The sequence below is a fragment of the Meles meles genome, chromosome 10, assembly GCF_922984935.1.
Source record: "Meles meles chromosome 10, mMelMel3.1 paternal haplotype, whole genome shotgun sequence".
Taxonomy (NCBI): domain Eukaryota; kingdom Metazoa; phylum Chordata; class Mammalia; order Carnivora; family Mustelidae; genus Meles; species Meles meles.
In genome coordinates, this window is record NC_060075.1 from 60,201,838 (window position 1) to 60,225,046 (window position 23,209).

General features: G+C 35.6%; 1 protein-coding gene across 3 annotated transcripts in view; it reads left to right on the top strand.

Moving 5' to 3' along the window:
• AGMO (alkylglycerol monooxygenase) overlaps positions 1-23,209 on the top strand; it is a 371,384-nt gene that overhangs the window by 132,415 nt on the left and 215,760 nt on the right. For all 3 annotated transcript variants that reach the window (XM_046020060.1, XM_046020059.1, XM_046020061.1), the window contains exon 5: positions 11,407-11,502. In XM_046020060.1, coding sequence (XP_045876016.1) covers positions 11,407-11,502 — 96 coding nt within the window. The remainder of the gene's footprint in view (positions 1-11,406; positions 11,503-23,209) is intronic.

Below are 23,209 nucleotides of genomic sequence, written 5' to 3' on the forward strand. Positions count from 1 at the left end.
TTAGCATAAAGATAACTCAAGTCTCCAGTACTTACATTTTGGGGAGGAACGCCTCCAAGAAGAGATAGAGCTATATTTGAAGTTGCTCCAGGAAAATCACATGCAGTGAGTGAATTGGTTGTCTGAGGAATTACCAAACAAAAATTTTTGTCAGAGCATCACAGACTTTTTAGAACCGTCAGAAGAAATCTGGGAGACAATGTATTTAAATCACCCATTTTAAAAGCTACAAAATGAATCTCAGAGGAGCCTGCTACATCATACAGTATTAAACATTGCTAGTTGGAATTTGAGTCCAGATATCTAACTTCAAGTTTATGGTAATCTTTATCCTGGTTTCATTTGTGCTGTTCCCTCTATTAAGTCAATGGACTCAAAGTTACAGATTAGTGAAAACCTAATCTAAATAAATAGGTTCACACCTATTTATTGCCAGTATAAATCCCTTTTACAACCTCATATCATCTTGCCAACGACACAAAATATACTGAGTAAAGAAATGAGCATTGGGAATGCATGAGAAGCTGCTAATTTAGAGTAGGGGAAGGAGTGGAGGATTTGCAGTGTGGGGAATAAAAGGTAGAGATTGTGAATCAGCCTGTTTTTTTTTTTTTTTGTCTAGCATTTGTAGGTCTGTTAGAAGATGGCATAGGTGGTTTAAGTGTCTGTGATGGTTAACAATCTGTGATAGGTCTAGGTCTTTCTGTACATTAAAGTCAAAGAACATCATCAGGTTTTTTTTCATTTTCTTTGAGTCTTTTTTTTTTCCTTCTTTGAGTCGTTTTTAAGATTCTTTTCATTAGTGCTGATAGGTAAGGTACATAACTTGGTAGTTAGTTAGGTAACAGTATATCCTAGAACAAATAGTACATGTCTTTGAAGAGAAAATTAATTTGTAAAATGAAAAGCATAATTAATCTCAAAGTGTTTTTCTTTGATATTACTATGAAAATTAGGGTGGCAGACCTGTCATTTGAAGTAGGTAAGATGAGAATTCAGCTTTTAAGAATCTCTAACCATACTTTTGTGCACTTTTTTTAAAGCCAGTTTTAACCTTAGGTTTAACATTACTCATCCTAAAAGAACTGCAATGGATGGAGTACCATTTTAAGTGAGCTTTATTAACTATATACTGAAATAGATGGTTTTGCATGTTACTTCAGTCTTAAACATCATAGTCTCTCCAAATAATAAAGTGAGTCTAGATCCATGGAGATATCTATATCTCCTGTTATATATAACAGTGTCAAGGTTAACGTTTCATTTTCTTCCAGCTTTATTTCAGACCTGAATGTTCTAGTTTATATTCAAAACAAAGCTAGAGAAGTGCTAGAAAATAATAGAATGGGGTATGTCAAAGGGTTACAAGATCTAACTTGAAGGAACTCTTTAATGGCCAAAATCTGGAACAATTTGAACAACAGAGTATGTAGCACAGTGTGGAGTTATAATCCAAAGTATAAAATAAATATCTTTGAAATAAGTCCATACTGATATAGATAAATGATTGAATAACTAAATAAATGGGGACAAATATATAGGAGATAAATTTCTTTGAAGAATTTCATAAAAATTCCAGATAACATATGTAGATATTTCCATGCCCCCAGAAAATGATGCTTAATGCCCCCCCTTACCCAGCCCTTTGATTGTAGACTATACTGAATAACTCCTGTACAAGGAATAGAGAATGTATAAGAGATAATAGCGATGTAATGGGACAGATGGTAACCACACTGTGATGAGCATAACATAATGTATAAACTTGTCAAATCAGTAAGTTGTATACTTGAAACTAATTTAACACTGTGTGTCAACTATATTCTGATAAAAACAAACAAACAAAACACACACACCAAAAGGGAAAATAGACAAAGGGTGAGGTGGGCATGGGAGATAACTTCAGAATGGAGAAACTTGGCAACCATAATCTCAGATAAAATTAACAATTCTACAAAATACCTAACCTAGTACTCCTCAAAAGTATAAAATGAAACAATACAAGGGACATCTGAGAAACTGTCACAGATCAGAAAAGGCTCTGAGATGTAAAGACTCTGTAATAATGCATTCTGGGTGGGATCCAAAACCAGAAAAAGAACATTGGGGGGGGGGGGGAAGCTAGTGAAATCTAAATAAAGTGTGAAGTTTAGTGGAGTTTAGTTAATAGTAATGTACCAATTTGTTTCTTAGTTATGGCAATTCAGTATAATAAGATGTTAATAAGAGAGACTGCGTAGAGAGTATGTAGCTACTCTGTACTATCTTTGCAACTCTTTTTAAAAATTATTTTTACTAACATACAATGTATTATTTGCTCCAGGGGTACAGGTCTGTGAATTGTTAGGCTTATACATTTCCCAGCACTCACCATAGTACATACCTTCCCCAGTGTCCATAACCCAGCAACCCTCTGTTTGTTTTGTGAGTTAAGAGTCTCTTATGGTTTGTCTCCCTCCCGATCCCATCTTTCTTCATTTTTTCCTTCCGTAACCCCATAACCCCCTGCCCTGCCTCTCAAATTCCTCATATCAGAGAGATCATATGATAATTGTTTTTCTGTGTTTGACTTATTTTGCTCAGCATAATACCCTCTAGTTCCATCTACATCGTTGCAAATGGCAAGGTTTCATTTCTTTTGATGGCTGCATAGTATTCCATTATATGTATATATATACACCACATCTTCTTTATCCATTCATCTGTTGATGGACTTCTAGGTTCTTTCCATAGTTTGGCTATTGTGGACATTGCTGCTATAAACATTCGGGTGCACATGCCTCTTTGGATCAATACAGTTGTATCTTTAGGGTAAATACCCAATAGAGCAATTGCTGGGTCATTTTCAACTTTTTGAGGAACAGCCAAGCTGTTTTCCAGAGTGGTTGTCTTTGAAACTTTTACAAATATAAAACCATTACAAAAATATTTATTAAAAAATATAACTATGTGTACATACCTATATTTTCCCAGAGCCATGGTGGATGGTATAACAGCTCTAAAAAACCAAAACCAACCAAACAAAGCCCCTTAGAACTAGCAGCTGTAGTCATTGATTTCAGAGACGCCTAAAGCATCCTAGAGAACAGTGATTCAGCCAGTACTATGATTTTATTTATTTATTTATTTAGAGAACACAAGCCGGGAGAGGGGCAGAGGGAGAGGAGATGGAGAATCGCAAGCCGACTCTGAGTGCACCCAGCACTGAGCCATGTGTGGGCCTAGTCCCATAACCCCGAGATCATGACCTGAGCCAAAACCAAGAGTCAGACATTCAACCAACTGAGCCATTCGGATGCCCTCAGGCAGTACTATTTTAAATTGTTCTGAAGTAACTCTTTTTTCTCCATTCTTAATTCCTCAACCTATCACCCACTGTTCCCTTTCCACAGTGCTGGCTCTGAACAAGCTGAATTGCTCTATAGCTTTGAGAAAGGAATTTCATAGACTCCCTACCATATTCAGAGGTGGTCAAAACCTGGTCCCACTTGTGTCCCCAGTCTCATCTCCCACAGTCTCCCACTGTCTCCTCATCCTCAAGTAACAATTTTCAGTTCCTTAAATCTATTTAAGATTTCTATTTTTATTTAAATAGATTAAGAAATCTATTTAAGACAAATCTATTGTCTTGTTATGCCATTGCATATCCAATTACCTCTGCCAGGAAAATTATTGCTCCCTTGAGTGTTAAATCCTTCAAGACTCAATTTATTCATCTCTACAGATGCTTTCCAACTTTGCCTAGGTTGCTTTTTTTTTTTTTTGGTCCCATAAAAACCTTGCATATCTCTATTATAGTATTTATTATTTGCATTATTGCTTTCATGCCAGCCTGTAAACTTTAAAAGGTATTTTTCACTAGTATCTCCAAAGTGCCTGGTGCAGTCAGTGCTTAATAAAGGTATAGTACATAAACTGAAAGAAATTTTGAAGTGTTATGGATGTCATATATTTGACATTATGGGTGTCAAACACTCTTCTATGTTAAGTAGGCTAAGTCCAGTATGTGAAATAATTTAAATCTGTCATTCATGTGAGTATTTTTTTATTTAAAATATCTCCAAAAATTATACCATACGTGAGTAACTTATTTACCTTTTTGAATAAAATCTATTTTGGCATATTTGTTTCCTATATGAAGCTATAGAATAGGAAAGAGTAATCTCTACATTTAGTAAGCTGAGTATTTCTCTTAAAAGCATAATAAATTAATGATACATGCACTTAGCTTAAATAACTAGGTTGGCTAATTTATTTTTACTCCTGTAGTGTATCTCAATCTTTAAAATTGTTTTGCTTTTTAGGTTAGTGTTATAATCAATGTTATAGGAATTTATAAAATGTGTTTATAGTGTATTAGTAGTCTAAGAGGTACATTTTATCCACCATCAGAGGAAAGAAATACAGTTATAATACCAATTTATGAAAACTTTTCTTACCACAAGTTAGGGAAGACCACAAGTTAGAGCATAGTAATTTAAAAATACATACTGATTACATTTAAGAAACATGAGGGAACAATTTACCAGAAATAGGGAAGTCTGAATCCCAGATAGCTCAGTTATTAAGTAGCTTTGCCACTCTGAATCAATTGATTAATGTTTGTATCTCAGTGATTTTGTACATGAAATGGGATAATTAATATTTGCTCTGCCTTCTTCTATTGTTATTTTGAAAACTACCTTTAATGACGAGTGTGGAAATTCTTTGGACTATATCAAGTATGACTCATATGTATAATATTGTTTTTATATTGCATATAAGACTTCAGAGGAACCTTTAGTGAAATCTCAAATCTTTTATTACATTGTACTTTCTGCCAAACTACATAAGCAAAGACTGTCTTTCAATACGTGGGAGTTGGAATTACATAAAGACAAATGTGAACAAATAAAGACACAGAAACTAACAACCTTGATGTACTGCAGTCAAATACATTGGGGATAAAATTCTCATAACTCTTATGTCACAGATGGAAAGCATGCCCTGAGCTCCCCAGGCAGAAAAGAAACAAAACATCTCTCAGGACTTTGCCTCAGAACTCCATGGCATCTCTCGCCACCATCAACCACCATTCAAAGACAGCATATAAGACAAAGTTCATGTCCACACATTAAATAAATGAAATCCTTCGCTTGTTTGTATCTTCACTAGTTTGAGTTTTGATTCTAGCATGCATCAGGAAAATGGAATTATTCTGTAGTGTACCAAAATCAATTTAAAATTTGACAAAAATAAAATTATGCTCTGATATTTGGTGTTTCATTTTACAGAAATTTGATAGTCATTTGTAGTTTTTATGCTGAAGGACAAATAAAAAGACTCAAAGAGCTCTACATAAGACAGCATTATCTTCTTGCTACTTAAAAAAGAAAACTGGCTGAAATATTCCACTCTCTTTACATATACTTATTCTTATTTTGAGACATGCATCCATTCATTTCTTTGTTTTCCATATACAGTCTTGACTGGCAGAGCTGGTCATGATGGCACAGGTAGGGGATATGAAGAGAAATAGGACACGAGGTTTGTTCTTAAGGTGCTTCCTTTCCCTGGTGGGATTCCAGTAAGTCAATAGCCATTACAACAAGTTGTTAAGGTTTTGGAGAGAAGCATCTGCTTTGGGAACCATGGTGGGTAAAGGGGAGCATCACAGAAGAAATGCCTAAGCGCAATCTGTAAGAAGAATAAAATTTTGCCAAGAATGGGGTTGTAAATGGAATATTATGTAGAAGGAGCATGTCTTTGAAAATGTAAAATTCTGGGGGAAAAAAGTATAATAAACTTAGGGAATTGCAAATAAAGTATATGGCATGTGTATTAGTTTCCCAGAGCTGCCATAACAAAGTGCCAAAGACTGGGTCTTAGAAACATATTGCCTCATAGTTCTGGAGGAGAGAAATTGGATATGAGGGTATTGGCAGGGTTGGTTCCTCCTGAAGCCTGTGCGGAAGTATCTGTTCCATGCCTCTCTTCTAACGTCTGGTGGTTTGCTGGTGATTTTTGGTGTTCTTGGCTTGTAGATACGTGACACCAATCTCTGCCGTTATCTTCATGTGCTATTCTTCCTGTGTGCCTGTCTGCCTCTGTGTCCAAATTTCCCCCGTTTATAAGGAAACCTGTCATTTTGAATTAGAGCCCACCCTAATTACTTCATTTTACCTCGATTACCTCCATGAAGAATCTGTTTCCAAACAAATTCACTGAAAAGTTCTGAGGTACTAGGGGATAAGGTCTCACATATCTTCTGGGGAAACATATTCAATGCATAAAGTTTGAGTAAGGCTAGAATATAGGATGTATAAGAAGGTGGGATGAGCAAAGGGGAAAATGGATAAAAGCATAGAAATGGGAACAGAAGGACAGGCCTAGATTAGTTAAAATAAGGACTTCTTAAGTAGAAACACAAGCACTTATTCCAAACATACATTTTAAGTAGATGTGTTTTAAGGATAGAGATAAGTACATTCTACCTGCGATCACAAGATCTGGTTCTATGTCATGATAGATTGTGTAGATTTTAGGGATGTGGGACGGTGTGCTTGATTATTTCATCTTTAGTTCCTCAACTATGAAGGAAATTCTTTTCTCTAAGGCAACATTATAAAAATGAATGAGAATCATAGAAGTACAGATACTAGTAAAGTTAAACTATTTTATTAAAATAAGATAGACATGAATCCTGAAGCTCCATTTTATTTTCCCATTTTATTCATTAGACACTTAACTTGAACCAGTTTGCTTTGCAGCTTACTTATGGATGGCTCTCCTCTCTCGACCGCTGCTTTTCCTCGAAGTTTGTCATACCTTACAACTTTATTTCCTACTTTCTCCAACCTGAAGTGCATCATTTCTTTGACTCTGGAAAAAAAGCCCGCTGCCTTCTGTTGCATTTGCCCTGAAATCCTCAAGCTGTGCTGGAATCCGGTCACCTACCTACTTCCTTCCCACAGCCAGCTTGTGAGCTCTGTGGGCTCCCTGCAACAGCAGCTGGCAGCTTGTTGCCCCTCCATGTATGGCTTCCAGATGGAGCCGAGGGGTCAGTGCTGTTCACCATGCCGTCCTCCCTATCTGGGAGAAGACCTTCCAGAATTCTGCAGTCTGCTCAAGGGCTCTTCTCTACTCATGCTCCTTGCTTTCAGCCAATGAACGTATTTAAAACTTCAGAGAATATGAGTTTTTCTGGTTTTCCCTTTCTCTGCTTTCTTTTCAGATATATTCATTATGGTTAGTGAAGTCACAGGTGCACACATTGTCTCTAGTTTTATAGAAAATGTTCACCTCTTCTGCAGGTCATATTCTTAAACTGGTGACACTGCTCCTTAGTTCCTTGGACTGTGACTAGCTACTCTTCCCCCCCCCCAACATATGCTATATTATTTGCCCCAGGGGTACAGGTCTGTGAATCATCAGGCTTACACATTTCACAGCACTCACGATAGCACATACCCTCCCCAATGTCCATAACCCAACCACCCTATCCTTCCCCACCCACCCCCCAGCAACCCTCAGTGACCAGCTACTCTTGACATCTGTCCCTTTTCCTTGTTTTTTTAAAGATTTTATTTATTTGACAGAGAGAGAGTACAAGTAGGCAAAGAGGCAGGCAGAGGGAGAGGGAGAAGCAGACTCTCTACCAAGTAGGGAGCCTGATGCGGGACTTGATCCTGGGACCCTGGGATCATGACCTGAGCTGAAGGCAAACCCTTAACTGACTGAGCCACCCAGGCGCCCTGTCCCTCTTCCTCTTAACTGGCTCTTTCTGAATACACCAAAAATGTATTCTTTTTTTTCACATTAAAAAAAAATAAGAAATCTTCTCCCCATCCACATATTCTAATGAAGGAAAACCCTCAACTCTCTCCTTCCTTTTTCTTACAAAAAGAGAATTCCTACTTCTATTTCAACAACTCTTTTGAGTGATTTTTAACTTAGTGAGGTCTGGATTTCAGCACCCTGCTCCACGCATCCAGACCTACAAATCCAGTGTCATTTTTCCGTCCAGTCGATATTTGCACAGCATATTCGCTTACTCAACAGTTTCCTTGAGATCTACCTCAAGGACTCCAACACAGCATTCCCTAAGTTAAACTTTATAAACCTCTTCTTCCTCCTGTCTGCTGTCTTCATGAACAGTATCACCCAGCATGCAAGCCTTCAAATCTGGGTGTCTTCTGATACTCCTCTGTCCCTCTCATATCCTCTGTTTCAGTAGTTACCAAAGCCTTAGATTCCTGGTGTATATCCTGCCCCTGTATCCCCATGGCTGCTGCTGTGCTTAAATGTAGGCAGTTTTTCACTGGGCTAATGAAATAGATTTCAAACCTATTTTTATATTTCTCATAAGTTTTTAAAAAATGTTTAACCACTCTCTCACAGCCTAGGATAAATCTAGTCTTCTTAGAATGGCATTAAAAAGGCCCCCCTCCTGGTTTTGACCGAAGTCTAAATTATCTTTTGTTTTTGCTTTTGTTTGGCTGTGATGAGTCATAGATCCACTAGAGCATCTAATGAAAGCTATAGATGGTTTCTTCAGAAAACTTTGCCATGCACACAAGCTCATACTTTGTTGTAGTGATGTCGAGGGGCTTCAGTCTCCCTCAGCCCTGTGCATGAATCCCATAGTCCAAACCAATCTCTTGGCACACTCTCCAGCACTTTCAGCAAGGCTGAGACACTTCTGCTGAATGTCCTGCTTGATGGTCCCGGACCTTCATGCAACCCCTGGCTGCTCCATTCACTTGATGAGCAGAATAAAACCCACACATCTTCTATCCTTTAGCCTAAGGTCACCTCTAGACCTATCCTCATTCTCTCTTCACACATACAGGTCTGGGTGATTTTTTTCCTTTGTGAACCCATTATGCATCATTTCTTTTGAAAGGTAACAAAATAACCTAGGGTAGACAGTCAAATTTAAAGCTAAAGAGCCTTGGAATCAGAATGACATGAGTTGAATGCATAGCAGAAATGGTTATGTTTAGTAAGCAGTTTAATGTCCCTGACCCAGATACTGAGAGTTTTAAACTTTAAGGAAGGAGAAATTTCTTCTCCCAAAGTAGTACCATTTCTGGCTTTATGATGGAATGGACCCTTAAGTTGGTTTTAAAAACTGCAGAGAATTTGGAAATGTGAAGATGTGAGGTAGAGAAGATGAGTGAGGATTTTCAGACCCAAACATTTGCTAAACTGCTTTTCATTCTAGAAATTAGAAGCTTGGTTGTATCATTAGATTTTTTTTTTATGGTACTATATTAATCATAACAATATAACTTTCACGTAGTTCATGAGACTTATTCCCTGACCAATGTATTTATTTCTTACTAGAAGTTTCATTTTTTGAAATTCATGCTGAGTTCATTTTTCCAGTTTTCTGCTAATTATATTTACTGATTTGTAAGATTTGAGACATTGGTTTATCAAGCCTGTTTTTAGAAAAACTAATCCTATGGGAAATTCATTAAGGAAGTATTCGATGGGCTAACACCCTTGTGAGTCATATTAGCATTGTAAAGGCTCTGAGAAGTTCTGAGAAGAAATTTCACTTGTTTAAGTCATTACTTCACAACTTAGTTGAGCATAGAACCGTTTTCCCATAACAGCAGTTATTATCTGAAAGGACTATTTCTCCACACTTTGGGGAATTATAATGAAATATAAATATTCATGTGGTATGTGATTTCTTTCCAAATAAAACTATTTATTAAGCATCCAAGATAAGTTGTTTTACATTTTTATTCACATCTCAAAAATTCCAGAATATTCCTTAACTTAAAATGCTTTTATCATAAGGTATTTGTGTGTTTCAAGTATTTTTTTTATCAACCTGTTGTAAGAGAGCTATTGGAATATATTTTTAAAAAATCAAAATAGGGCGCTTGGGTGGCTCAGTCAGGTAAACAACTGACTCTTGATTCAGGCTCAGGTCACGATCTCAGGGTGATGAGATCTAGCCTTGCATCAGGCTCTGCTCTCAGTGGAGTCTGCTTTTCACCCTCTGCCCCTCCCCACCCTCGCTGCTTGGTCTCTCCCTCTCTCTTTCTCTAAACTAAATAAATAAATCTTTAAAAAAAATTCAAAGTAGTATCACAGATCTTTTGGAACCAGAAGAATGGCTATGTTTCACATGGTTTTGTCCTTCACCACTCATTTGAGAAAACTAAAGCCTAGAGAAGTTTAAGAACTCTGTGACCATCATGGAGAAATTCTGTAGTAGAACTAAAACTTCAAATGAATGTCTTTGAAAAAGAGCTCAGTGTTCTTTGGTTGCTCACTAATCCAATCCATTGCTGAATAATACCTTTATAAATAATAAAACTGATCCTGCTTGTGATGGCAGTTGAGATTTTTCATGACTTAAGGTTCAAAACAAAAACTAGAAGGGTTTATGTAAATGTCCAATTTCAAATACATCATCACAACTAAACATAGTTGAAATGATATTGACCTGAGAACAAAAGCTTTAACAATAATTTAGAAACAAAATTTAATATTCAGAAGAAATGTTTTTAAAAGAACTAGTTTTTTAGAAATATTAACTCTATAAAATACGAAGTGTGAAGTGGAGGAAAGAGTCCTTTTATTCTTATTTGTTTGTTTAACATTGCATTTAATGAAATGTTTTCTTACAACATGAAATCACTCTTGGAGATCAAAGTCATTAGGAAAACACAGCAGTTTGTGTTTATTAGTTGGTTCTAACCAGTTCTGTGGTTTAAGCACAAGTTGTTTTTCCAAGGCAGAGGCATTTCCGTCTGTTAGGAAATACGGACCTTTAAAATTTGTTTCCACTATGGCATCGTATCATAGCTTCTTCCTTACTAACTTTGAAAAATTTAGGGCATATCGTGCTCTCAATCAGCCACATAAAAACATGTTTTTAAAACATGTTATATTTGTATACAAAGTTACTTTTTTAATTGTAATTTAATTTTATTACTAAGCATGCCAGGTCATAATCCAGTTTTGGGGAGCTGTCATGGTATAAAGGCTTATGCTCCTTTCTTTCTTTTTTTTCTTTTCTTTCTTCTTCTTCTTCTTTTTTTTTTTTTTAACTTAAAGTAAGTATTTGTGTGTATAAGAAAAACCTCTTTACTTCCAGGAAACACATCCAGCCTTTTCGAGATTAAGGAAATAACATACCACATATGCTATTTTAATTAGACAGTATTAAATACAAACTAAAAGTCTGGTGGACTTAGTTCCAGTATGTCTGTAACTTTATCACCATGTGGAAAATTAACATTGCAAAGTCAAATATGCCCATAAAGTATACAGGGTAAGGTATATTTACTAAAGAATAAGGTATATTCATGAAGTTTATACTCATAATGTTGAACCATTAGTAAAAGTATATTTTATATTGAGAATTAATATGTATAAATTTTTAATTTTTTGATTTTTCAGATATTCTACTCTCCCCTGGCCCTCTTCATACCACCTTCAGTATATGCTGTTCATCTTCAGTTCAATCTTCTTTACCAATTTTGGATCCACACAGAGGTAACTTTTTTTTTTTTTTAAGTTTTATACCTAAGTAGTTAGCCTCAAGAAATGTCCTGAAAATCCACTAGCAGCTGATTTATTGTGTAAGAAAAATCTTTGTCTGCCTTCTTTAAGGAGAAACATCTGTTCATTTTTATTCCTTTTTATTGAATATATATTGCAAAGTTTATAAGAAGCAATGAGGCCAGTTGGTCTCAATTAAATAAAACAATTTTTTGAACTATTAAGTACCAAAACATTCTAATACTGTATTCAATACAATATCTTCCTGTATTACAGTTTATTAAACATTGCTTACCAAAAGATGTTGAAATTCTTTCAAGATATGAATTTATACCTATGAATTTTTATATATTTATAACTATATGTAATTTTACATATTTAGTATGTTATTTATAATTATTATATTATAGTATAATTTATTATAAGATAATAACAATACTTATATGTCAGTATTGATACATTTTAATGTACATATTTATACATACACATACATGTATCAGTGGGAACTCGTCAAAAAAAGTTTAATGCTTAAAGATATTGTGAAAATATCGTTTGATTGAAAATCTTGCTTTAATTTTAGAGTTTAGGTTTTATTTAGAGAGTGTTCAATATGTTTAGCCATTTTTTCCCCCAGAAAAGTGAACAAATATAATTTCTTGGGTTTTATGTGGTATCTCAAATCATCAGATTTGAATGTTTGCAGATAGATCGTTAAGCAACTGATTGTTTTATTAACTATGGTATTGTTCTGGTTGTTAAATACCAAAAATCACAGGCCCAGGAAAACTTTTACTTATACACATGAGAACCTCTCTAAGCATTTCGCATTTGTTGCAAGCTTTTTGAAGTTCTGTAGGAAGCATGTTGACAGGTGTTGCAGCTGGTTGAACAATAGCGCAAATCACAGCTGCATTCGATACCAAAGCTTGATACAGCAAAGTGCATTATTTCATTAATCCGCAGTATTTCATGCTGCTGCTCTACTTAGAATAAGGAGACTGTTACTATGACTTTGGACATATGAGCCATTATTTGAAGACCTGTGGTGAAACAGCATTGCGTTTTATGGCAGTTGACATACATCAAACAGTCAATAGGACAACCATCTGAAAGAGTTGTTGAGGCCAATTCTGACTGTAGAGGTCAAAGACCAAATTTGTTTAAATCAGTAGAGGAAAGCTTTCTGATGATTTACATGGAAGGGTTAAAGGAGAATTACATTTTTTATAGCAGCTCTGCTACAGGTCAAGACACGTGTTGGGTCAGGTGTTAGTTTGGACACAGAACAATGGTGCCTAAGTAACTTCCGCCTTTTCCTGTGCCCTTCTGAAAGGTCTATGAGCTAGAGTTTCATCGCAGTATGTAAAGGGGCAGTGGGGAAAAGCCAGTGGTGAGACATTTCTTTTAAGCTCAGGACCTCCAGGTGGCTTCATTTCCAAGCTCAAAAGCAACACATTACAACCTTTCACTTGTCTTGTACCTCATATTTTTGAAAGTACTGTATCATGTATAATTACCACAGTTGAGCTGCACAGGAAGCAAGAACACTCTTTCTGCAATTGAGGTTTGGCTTTTGAAATTTTAAATTATATTATTAGGTGTGAATACATTTATAAGATGTTTTTTACAGCTGTGCATTTAATTACATTTATTATTATAGACAGCATACTACCACTTGTTTGAAATAACAAAATCATGCAGGAAGTAGAACCAAGAGATTTGTAACTGTGGCAGCTTCAGGGGCAAGTGAAATCAAGACCTGAAGTGGGGAGAAGATTTAACTTTTTAAAAATAATTATTATTATCATGTGATTGCCCTAATTTTTTAAAGTTTAATACACAGAAAACATACTCCAGTCACAGAAACCCTATGTCAGCCATGGTACACATGACAGTAGCCCTGATTAGACCTGAATGGAGCTTTGATTTTTTCAGTTGTTTCATGGCAACTGATAGCTGTGAAATCAGTTTTCACTCTGAGGGGGACTTGGCCTTAAGGAGGTACTGATTTTCTCAACGGAAAGATGTGTTCATTCATGTCAATCAGTCAGGGTAGGATAAGAGAAAGTAGAAAAACAAAGCAGAACAGTAACAATGTGCTTTTTGAAAGATTGTATGTGAGAGAAAAAATAGATCCTAAAACAAACTAAAGAGTTTATAATGAAATTTTCCGTTTACTTTTGGATTACTTTGATGAAGACACAGCAGTGTCCATCCCCTTCCTCTTTTCTGGAAGTTAAAAAACCTTCTGCTATAAACTGTACTCTGCTGTTTAATTTTTGCCTCCGTTTTTGTTTATTGCTCATTCATCTAAAATGTCTGCAGCACATAGTCAGTGAAGCTCTTTTCTTCTGAGTTTACTGGAGAATACTTATTATTTAATACGTGTTTTAAAGTTAAGAGCTGTGGAATGTTGTCATTTCATTTGAGATTATAGATGATATTTCAGTATTAGTTGATTCACACAGTACAAAGTAATAATGGCATCTAGTACCTTATCATTATCTGTTACCTTTGATTTACTGTCATTGTTTATGTACATATCAGTCTATGCTTGTACAGAGAAATGTAAAAAAGAAATAGTTCTTTGGTATTGAAGATTTGAACCCATGTGATTCAAGGATTTTTATAGTGCTGAACTAGAGCCCCTAAATGGAATATGATGCAATCATAAACAAAATGAGCCATCTTTTGGTGTGTGTGTGAATTTTATTTATTTATTTATTTGATAAAGATCACAAGTAGGCAGAGAGAGAGGCAGGCAGAGAGAGAGGAAAGCAGACTCCCTGGTGAGGAGAGAGCCTGATGCGGGGCTCGATCCCAGGACCCTGAGCAGAAGGCAGAGACTTAACCCGCTGAGCCACTCAGGTGCCCCTGAGCCATCTTTTTATGTACTAATATGGATAGATACCCAAAAAAATAACAGTGTATAATATATGCTAATATTTTTATTAAAAAAGGGAAAACAGCTATATGTTTTATATGTTCACAGATACATGAAATGTTTCTAGAAGTACAGGTGGGTAGCCAACTCTTTTCCCAGAGGAGAGATACTTGGATAGACTAGGGAGAAGGATTAGAAGGAGGTATTAACATTAATCTTACCCATGTTAATGTGGGCAAGGAGCTCTCTCTTTGGGTAATATTTCTCCAATAATTGATGATGATGTGCAGCATTCCAGGTACTTATTGGTCTTTGATGCATTTGCTTTAATAAACTGCCTGTTTAAGTTTTTATCTGTTTTTTATTGACTTGTTTGCTTAAGTGACTTGGAATTCTTTATAGATTCTTGTTTTAAATCACTGTCAGATATATGCATTTCAATTATATTTCTCCATCCTGTAGCATGCTTTTTCATTTTCTGTTTATTTTGAAAAAAATATTGAATTTTGAAGTTTATCTTTTTTTAATGGTTAGTTTAAATGGTTTTTCTTGTTTGTTGTATTTTCTCCATGAACTCTTTATCATTTTTATGAATACCCACTTCTGTGCACCATTTAAAAGTAGAAACTTTCTTTCAGCCTTTTGATTACCTGAATCCTTTGTTGAAAAGAAATTGACCGTACGTGGTCGGCTCTAATTTTAGGCTTCTGTTCTCTTCTATTGATTTCTTTCCTCTTTTTTTTTTTTTCCATTTTATTTATTTTTTCAGCGTAACAGTATTCATTGTTTTTGCACAACACCCAGTGCTCCATGCAAAACGTGCCCTCCCCATTACCCACCACCTGTTCCCCCAACCTCCCACCCCTGACCCTTCAAAACCCTCAGGTTGTTTTTCAGAGTCCATTGTCTCTTATGGTTCACCTCCCCTTCCAAATTTTTTTTTTTTAATAAACATATAATGTATTTTTATCCCCAGGGGTACGGGTCTGTGAATCGCCAGGTTTACACACTTCACAGCACTCACGATAGCACTTACCCTCCCCAATGTCCATAGCCCCCTCCCCCTCTGCCAATCCCACCTCCCCCCAGCAACCCCCAGTTTGTTTTGTGAGATTAAGAGTCATTTATGATTTCTGTCCTCTTATCCCAATTCCTCACTTTATTATTATAGCTTAACAGGAAGACTTGTTTGTACAATTGATAAAAAAATTTTTATTTAAAAATTCTCCAAGACCTTCTTACTTTCTTATTGTGTAGTCTTTGAATAGACAGTTTTCTTTCTTTCATTTCTTTGTTTATACCATATATTTCTCTCTCTCTCTTTTTTTTTTTTTTTTTGCCTCATTGCTTGGAGTTCTCAGGTAGTATATTTTAGGTCAAATTTTGAAACAAACAAACAAACATGGCCATTATTTCCTTAAACATTGTATCTACACCTTTCTCTCTCTCCTCTCTTTGGACTCAAAATGCCTGTGTATTAGATTATTTGATATTGATTCATATCTCAGTAATGTTCTCTAATTTTTTAAATTTCACTTTCTTATTTAGATTGGTTAATTTCTGTTAACTTGTCTTCAGGTTTAATTACCTTTTCACCTGCTCTCTCTAATGTACAAATTTTAAGCCCATTCAGTGGATTTCCCACATCAGATATTATGTCTTAAATTTTTGAATTTCCATTTCTTTTTTTCCCTTTTTATTTATTTATTTATTTTTAAAGTTTTCCTTTTTATTTATTTCTTTTTAAAGTTTTATTTTATTTTTTCAGTGTTCTAAGATTCATTGTTTATGCACCACACCCAGTGCTCCATGCAATACATGCCCTCCTTAATACCCACCATAAGGCTCACCCATTCCCCTACCCCCCCCAAAACCCTCAGTTTGTTTCTGAGTCCACAGTCTCTCATAGTTCATCTCCCCCTCTAATTTCCCCCATCTCACTTCTCCTCTCCATCCTCTGTGTTACTCCTTATGCTGCACAAGTAAGTGAAACCATATAATTGACTCTCTCTGCTTGACTTATTTCACTCAGCATAATCTCCTCCAGTCCCATCCATGTTGATACAAAAGTTGAGATTAATCCTTTCTGATGAAGGCATAATACTCCTCATACAACAGTCCCAATCAATATGACACACCTATAGAGTAAGCATCAGCAGAATTAGAGTATAGGAGAAATGCAGGAATGCAGTGTGCAGAATTAAAAAGCATAAGAGATACGTAGTAGAATTATGAAGCTACATAACTGAAGAGACAATAAGAACTGGAAGTTTACAGAAATGTGGAGATAGAGAAAAGAATAGGAAAGCGTAACTTTACGGCAGCAAAAACAATAAAGCGGTAGCAGCATGACCTGAGATTTAGATCTGACTTCTTCATACAACTAATAGAGTGGTTTGCTTATGGCCCTTTTATATCCAACATTATGATTTTCATGGAAGACTAGCAGTATTTATCTGTTCTTCAAAACCTTATGGAGTCTACCAAGACCCAGTCTTGTGTAAAAACGTGGTTTTAAGTACATTTATCTATTTCATCTTCCATTTTATTAAACCATTATATATAAAATATATAACATTTGTAACATGAATTCTAAGTCATGATTGCAGAGAAACAAGTTTAGTTTATCTCAGATTTCTGTAGCTGTTATTTTGTTCTTTGTGTTAGAATTATTAAGCTAGTTGACAAAACTTTTTCATTACATTAATTAATATTTATTTTGCATAAAGACACTTGGAAAGATGTTCTTGAATATTTCACATACTGTAATTATTAAAACCTAAATATGCATATCATAACACATAGTTATTCATCTCAAGTGTGTTTTTTAAAACATAGTAAAAGTGGGGCACCTGGGTGGCTTTAATTAACTCAATTAAACATCTGCCTTCAGCTCAGATCACAATCTCAGGGTCCTGGGATGGAGCCCTAGGTCAGGCTCCCTGCTCAGCAGGGAGCCTGCTTCTCCTTCTCCCTCTGCCCTGCTCCTAAGCTCGTGCTCTCTATCTCAAATAAATAAATAAATAATTTAAAAAAAAAAAAACATAATAAAAGTAGGGTCACCTGGCTGACTAAGTCCATAGAGCGTGGGACTCTTGATCTCAGGATCCTGAGTTCCTGCCCCGTGTTGGGTGTAGAGTTTACTGAAAGAAAGAAGGAAGGAAGGAAGGAAGGCAGGAAAGAAAGAAAGAAAGAAAAAGAAAGAAAGAAAAAAAGAAGGGAAAGGGAAAGAAAAAGAAAAGAAAATAACTACTTACATAATGAAAACTTGTGTTTTCCTTTTGTGGCCTCAGGAATTATATTGCCTGAGTTCAAGTCCTGACTTCATTTATTACTATTAATGTGACCTTGGACAGTTCAGTTTACCTTCCTGTGCCTTAGTTTCTTCTTATATAAAATAAACATAATAACAATACACAGTATTGGTTTTAAAAAAGATAGTTCATATTCTAATCTATAGATGTTTGTAGTACTATTGCTTTTCTTTTTATCTTTTCTGTAAACTAGATAACTATTTTATTTTATGTCACTTACTAACCATTCCTAGATATCCTTATGATTATTCGTGTACATTTTGTAACTTGTGATTTTAGTGCAGTCCATATTTTGGTTAGTTATGAATTATTAATATGAATAAATGCAGTTAGATTTTAGACTTAAGAAAATAAGGCACAAATTTGCTTTAGAAAAATGTATATCCGGGGCACCTGCGTGGCTCAGTGGGTTAAGCCTCTGCCTTCAGCTCAGGTCATGATCTCAGGGTCCTGGGATCGAGCCCCACATCGGGCTCTCTGCTCAGCAGGAAGCCTGCTTCCCCCACTCTCTCTGCCTGCCTCTCTACCTACTTGTGATCTCTCTCTCTCTCTCTCTCTGTCAAATAAATAAATAAGATCTAAAAAAAAAAAAAGAAAAATGTATATCCTTATGAGCTTGAGATTCTGGTCATGAAATGCGTTGTTCAGGTTTTTTTGTCATAATCTTTTTTTTTCTAATTCAGGAACTAGTCAATGTAGAAAATTATGAAATTTACCAAAGTCAATATATCTTTTTAAATATTTCAAGTATTATATCCCACAGACATCCACTGAGTGCCTATTTCATTTGTAGTCTTGCATATAGTAACAAAGACCAAAGAAAAGAGAGACTGGAAAAATGAGATACAATATTCTGGATGAAGGAAAAGTAGCTCAAAAGATATTTTAAAATAACTGTATTTTAGAAGACTAAACAGTTACAGTCATCTCAAGCCACAAATTCTCAGCTACTGATATTTGTCATTTGTTTGATCTGTCCCCAGGAAAATCTTGAAGAGATGACATTTCTGTTTATTTGTCTCTTATTTACTTCATTTTGCATGTCATTTACTTATCCAGAACTCACGTTGTCAGAAAGTGTTTTAAGCATTTTGACAAATACTATCTCATTAAATCTTCATAACAAGTTTATGGAATAGGTAATACTGTTTCCTCAAGTTAAGTATACTAAGTAACTTGTCCTGCATCATAAGACTGGTAAGTGTCAGAGCTGGGCTTTGTACTGAGTAGTCAGGCTCCAGATTCCTTGTTCTCATCCATTTCTGACCATACTGTTATAATAGCCACCATGTATTAAACATCCAGTATGTGCTAAGCACAAGATTTTCATTTAATTCCCATAGAGTAATTTGAATCACTAAAGGTCAACTACTTTTGACTACTTAAAAACTTTTATAGTTTGTAAAGAATGAATATAATTTCAAATAACCTCAGTTGATGAGGCTTTATTTTAAGGGTACCTGTAGAAGTACATGCAGCAGGAAACTATCCCAGAAAGTTAATAGACAATTTCAGAAAACTGGAAATTTTATATTCACCAACTTTGTGAGCAAACACTATCCTTTTTCAAAGCTAAGAATATTGAGATTCTGCAGTTTATATAAGGTAACCGAGCTGGCTTCAGAGCTTATGTTTTGGCCATTACCTACTTATTACCCTTCCTCTTCACTCTATTTATTTGGTTATATCTTAGTGTACCATGATGGGAGGCAACAGGGTTCATAAATAACCCACATTGCACAGTGAAAGAAGTTCAAACCTATTGGTTAGTTAAGACAGGACTCAGTTGTAATCTTGCCTGGATCAAATTACTGTGTGACCTTTATACACATCTGTTTGTCCCTCTTAAAATGTAATCTATCCTCAGAGGTTAGTCCTACTGAAAATCCTTTGGTGATGTTCAGTTGTTTGATGAGCGAAGTCTAAATTGCTTTAATTTAATGTTTCTCATGCACTGCCTTCAAATAGATTTCCTGTGTACATCCTGTTACTTTCCATTCTGTGTAATTCAGAGTTGACTACTTTCCATTCCCCAAATACATCTGCTATATAATTATTACTGTTTCTCTTCTTTCATATTTTCTACATTTTGCTATTCTATACATTCTTTAAATCTTCATAAAGCAGCTCTTCTATTAAGAGTAAGTACTTGCGTAGCTCAGACCATGTGTCGGTCACTGCTAAGCATTTCATAAAATTTGTTTATTTAGGGATGGCTGGGTGGTTCAGCCAGTTAAGCATCTGCCTTCAGGTCAGGTTAAAATCTCAGGGTCCTGGGATGGAGCCTCATGTGGGGCTCCCTGCTCAGCAGGGAGCCTGCTTCTCTCTCTCCCTCTGTCCCACCCACTTGTGCATATGCTCTCTCTCAAATAAAAAAATCTTTAAAGATAAGATTTGCTTATTTAATTTTCATACAATCCTATGGTGCCCATTCAAAGAGAAGTTGAAGTATGTAGAATTAAATAACTTGCCTAAGGTTGTAGCTAATTAGTAGTAAATATGTGATTCAAAGCCTGGTAAACTATTTTCTCCTTTCCTCCTCTGAAATCTGGTATCAGTGATTTTACATTTCTTAGAGATGACCAGATTACGTGGAACAACCCCAATATATGTCTGTTTTCCTGGCATAATTGTTAATAGCTCATCCTTTCACTCTTTGAAAGTATTACATACTCGTTTTCCTCCTGAACAGCTCTTGATCTCTCTTAACCTTTCCATTCTGTTATCTCACCTTAGCTTATGCTCCTTCCATCAATTATACAGATGGCTATGATAGAATATTATTCTCTTCTATTCCTACAGACTCATCTCTCTTCCAGATATTTGCATACAACAGCCATGGTGGTGATTTTAGAAACCTAGTTATATCAGGCACTGCCAACATGAGTACAAATATCCACAATAAGAAGTTTTGAATGGCTTTCTGCTGCCTCCAGGACAAAATCAAATACCTTAAATTCATGAATGGATTTCAGGGTTCTTAGAATATGACCCTGCCTTACTGCTCTGTTCTCATCCCATTAGTCAGATGCTCCAGCTAAACCACACTTCATTTTGCTCTCATGCACTCCCAAACGCTTATTCATTTTCTGTATTTATATTATGCTCTCTTTGTTGATGACCTTTTCCAAACATTCTTCATAATGCAACTCAATTACCACTTCCTTCTGAATGTCTTTTTTCACCTCCTACTTAACTCTGTAAGTGCACTTTTCTTTTTTTTATTTTATTGTATTTTTTCAGTTTTCCAAGATTCATTGTTTATGCACCACACCCAGAGCTCCATGCAATACATGCCCTCCATAATACCCACCACCAGGCTTAACCATCCCCCGACCCCCTCCCCCCCTCCCTTCCAAAACCCTCAGTTTGTTTCTCAGAGTCCACAGTCTCTCATGCTTCTTCTCCCCCTCTGATTTCCCCCAGTTCAGTTTTCCTTTCCTTCTCCTAATGTCCTCCATGTTATTCCTTATTCTCCACAAGTAAGTGAAACCATATGATAATTGACTTTCTCTCCTTGACTTATTTCACTCAGCATAATCTCCTCCAGTACCGTCCATGTTGATACAAAAGTTGGGTATTCATCCTTTCTGATGGAGGCATAATACTCCATATGGACCATATCTTCTTTATCCATTCATCCATTGAAGGGCATCTTTGCTCTTTCCACAGTTTGGTGATTGTGGCCATTGCTGCCATGAACACTGTGGTACAGATGGCCCTTCTTTGCACTACATCAGTATCTTTGGGGTAAATAGTGCAATTGCAGGGTCATAGGTAGCTCTATTTTTTTTTTTTGGTAGCTCTATTTTTAATTTCTTAAGGAATCTCCACACTGTTTTCCAAAGTGGCTGCATCAACTTGCATTCCCACCAACAATGTAAGAGGATTCCCCTTTCTCCACGTCCTCTCCAACACACGTTGTTTACTGTCTTGTTAATTTTGACCATTCTAACTAGTGTAAGTGGTATCTCAGTGTGATTTTGATTTGAATCTCCCTAATAGCTAATGATGAATCTGTTCCTGATTAAAATGCTTCAAAGTACAGGGATAGAGGGAACGTTCCTCAACTTCATGAACTCGATCTATGAAAAACCCACAGCGAAAATCATTCTCAATGGGGAAAAGCTGACAGCCTTCCCTTTGAGATCAGAACACGACAAGAATGCCCACTCTCACCACTGTTGTTCAACATAGTACAGGAAGTCCTAGCAACAGCAATCAGACCAACAGAAATAAAAATATTCAAATTGGCAAAGAAGAAGTCAAACACTCTCTCTTCGCAGATGACATGATATTTTATTTGGAAAACCCAAAATACTCCACCCCCAAACTACTAGAACTCATACAGCAATTCAGTAATGTGGCAGGATACAAAATCAATGCACAGAAATCAGTTGCTTTCTTATACACTAACAGTGAAAATATAGAAAGGGAAATTAGAGAATCAATTCCATTTACTATAGCACCAAGAACCATGAGATAACTGGGAATAAACCTAACCAAAGAGGTAAAGGATCTGTACTCGAGGAGCTGCACTTTTCTTTTCATTACTGCTGTGTTTATTTCCATTTCCACATTGGGAGTTAAGGAATAAGAGTGAGCTCTGTTGGGGGACGTGAATACTGTAACATATTGGTTCCTGCTTATGAAAAGCATTCAGTTAATAATGCTGAAGTTTACTTCTTGATACATCTATATTGTATTTGTTACTAAACTCTCCCATTATTCTGAGTTCCTTGATAACAAAAAGTAAAATGTGGCTTGTCTCTTATGAGAACATATGTTTGTGTATATAAGTACATATATACATACAAACTTTAATAAATACATATAGCAGTGTTTAAATACTTATACCTCTTGTTGATAATAAGTAAGTTTGTTATGTTTATACTTATTTGTACTTATATCTGGGGTACAGCTATGCTGTATCTCCCTAATATAAATTTTTAAGGGTTATGATCATGTATCTTTTAGAATTTTAAGGAATTTTTGAGGAAGAAGCAGTTACATTTAAAACAAATGTTTTTGAAAAATACTTATTATAATTATTATAACAAAATACTTATTATAACAAAATCAAATTTCATGCTCCTTGTCTATCAGGTACTTATTTCAATAGTACCTAATAAGCCTTCCATCCTGGAAATAAGCTGAGACATTTCACAGCACTTCTGTCTGTTTACTCCCATAGTCCCTTTTATTCCTCTCTGAATTTCAGCTTCCAGTTCTCTCTTCTTCCTTCTTTAGAATTTAATTTACTTCACTATTTTCATATTGCCTCTAAGTAATTACGTAGTCTGTAGCTCTAACGTTAATTCTCTTACAGATTGAAGGTAGTGTTTCCAATGTCTCATTTAATATATTCACAAGAATACTTGACAGTACCCAGAGTTAACATATTTAAAATGTATTTCATTATGACTCAATTCAGAGGCTCTTCTTCACTTCCATTGCTACTTCAGGTCAACATCATGGTCAAATACTGATGTTTCCAAAGAAC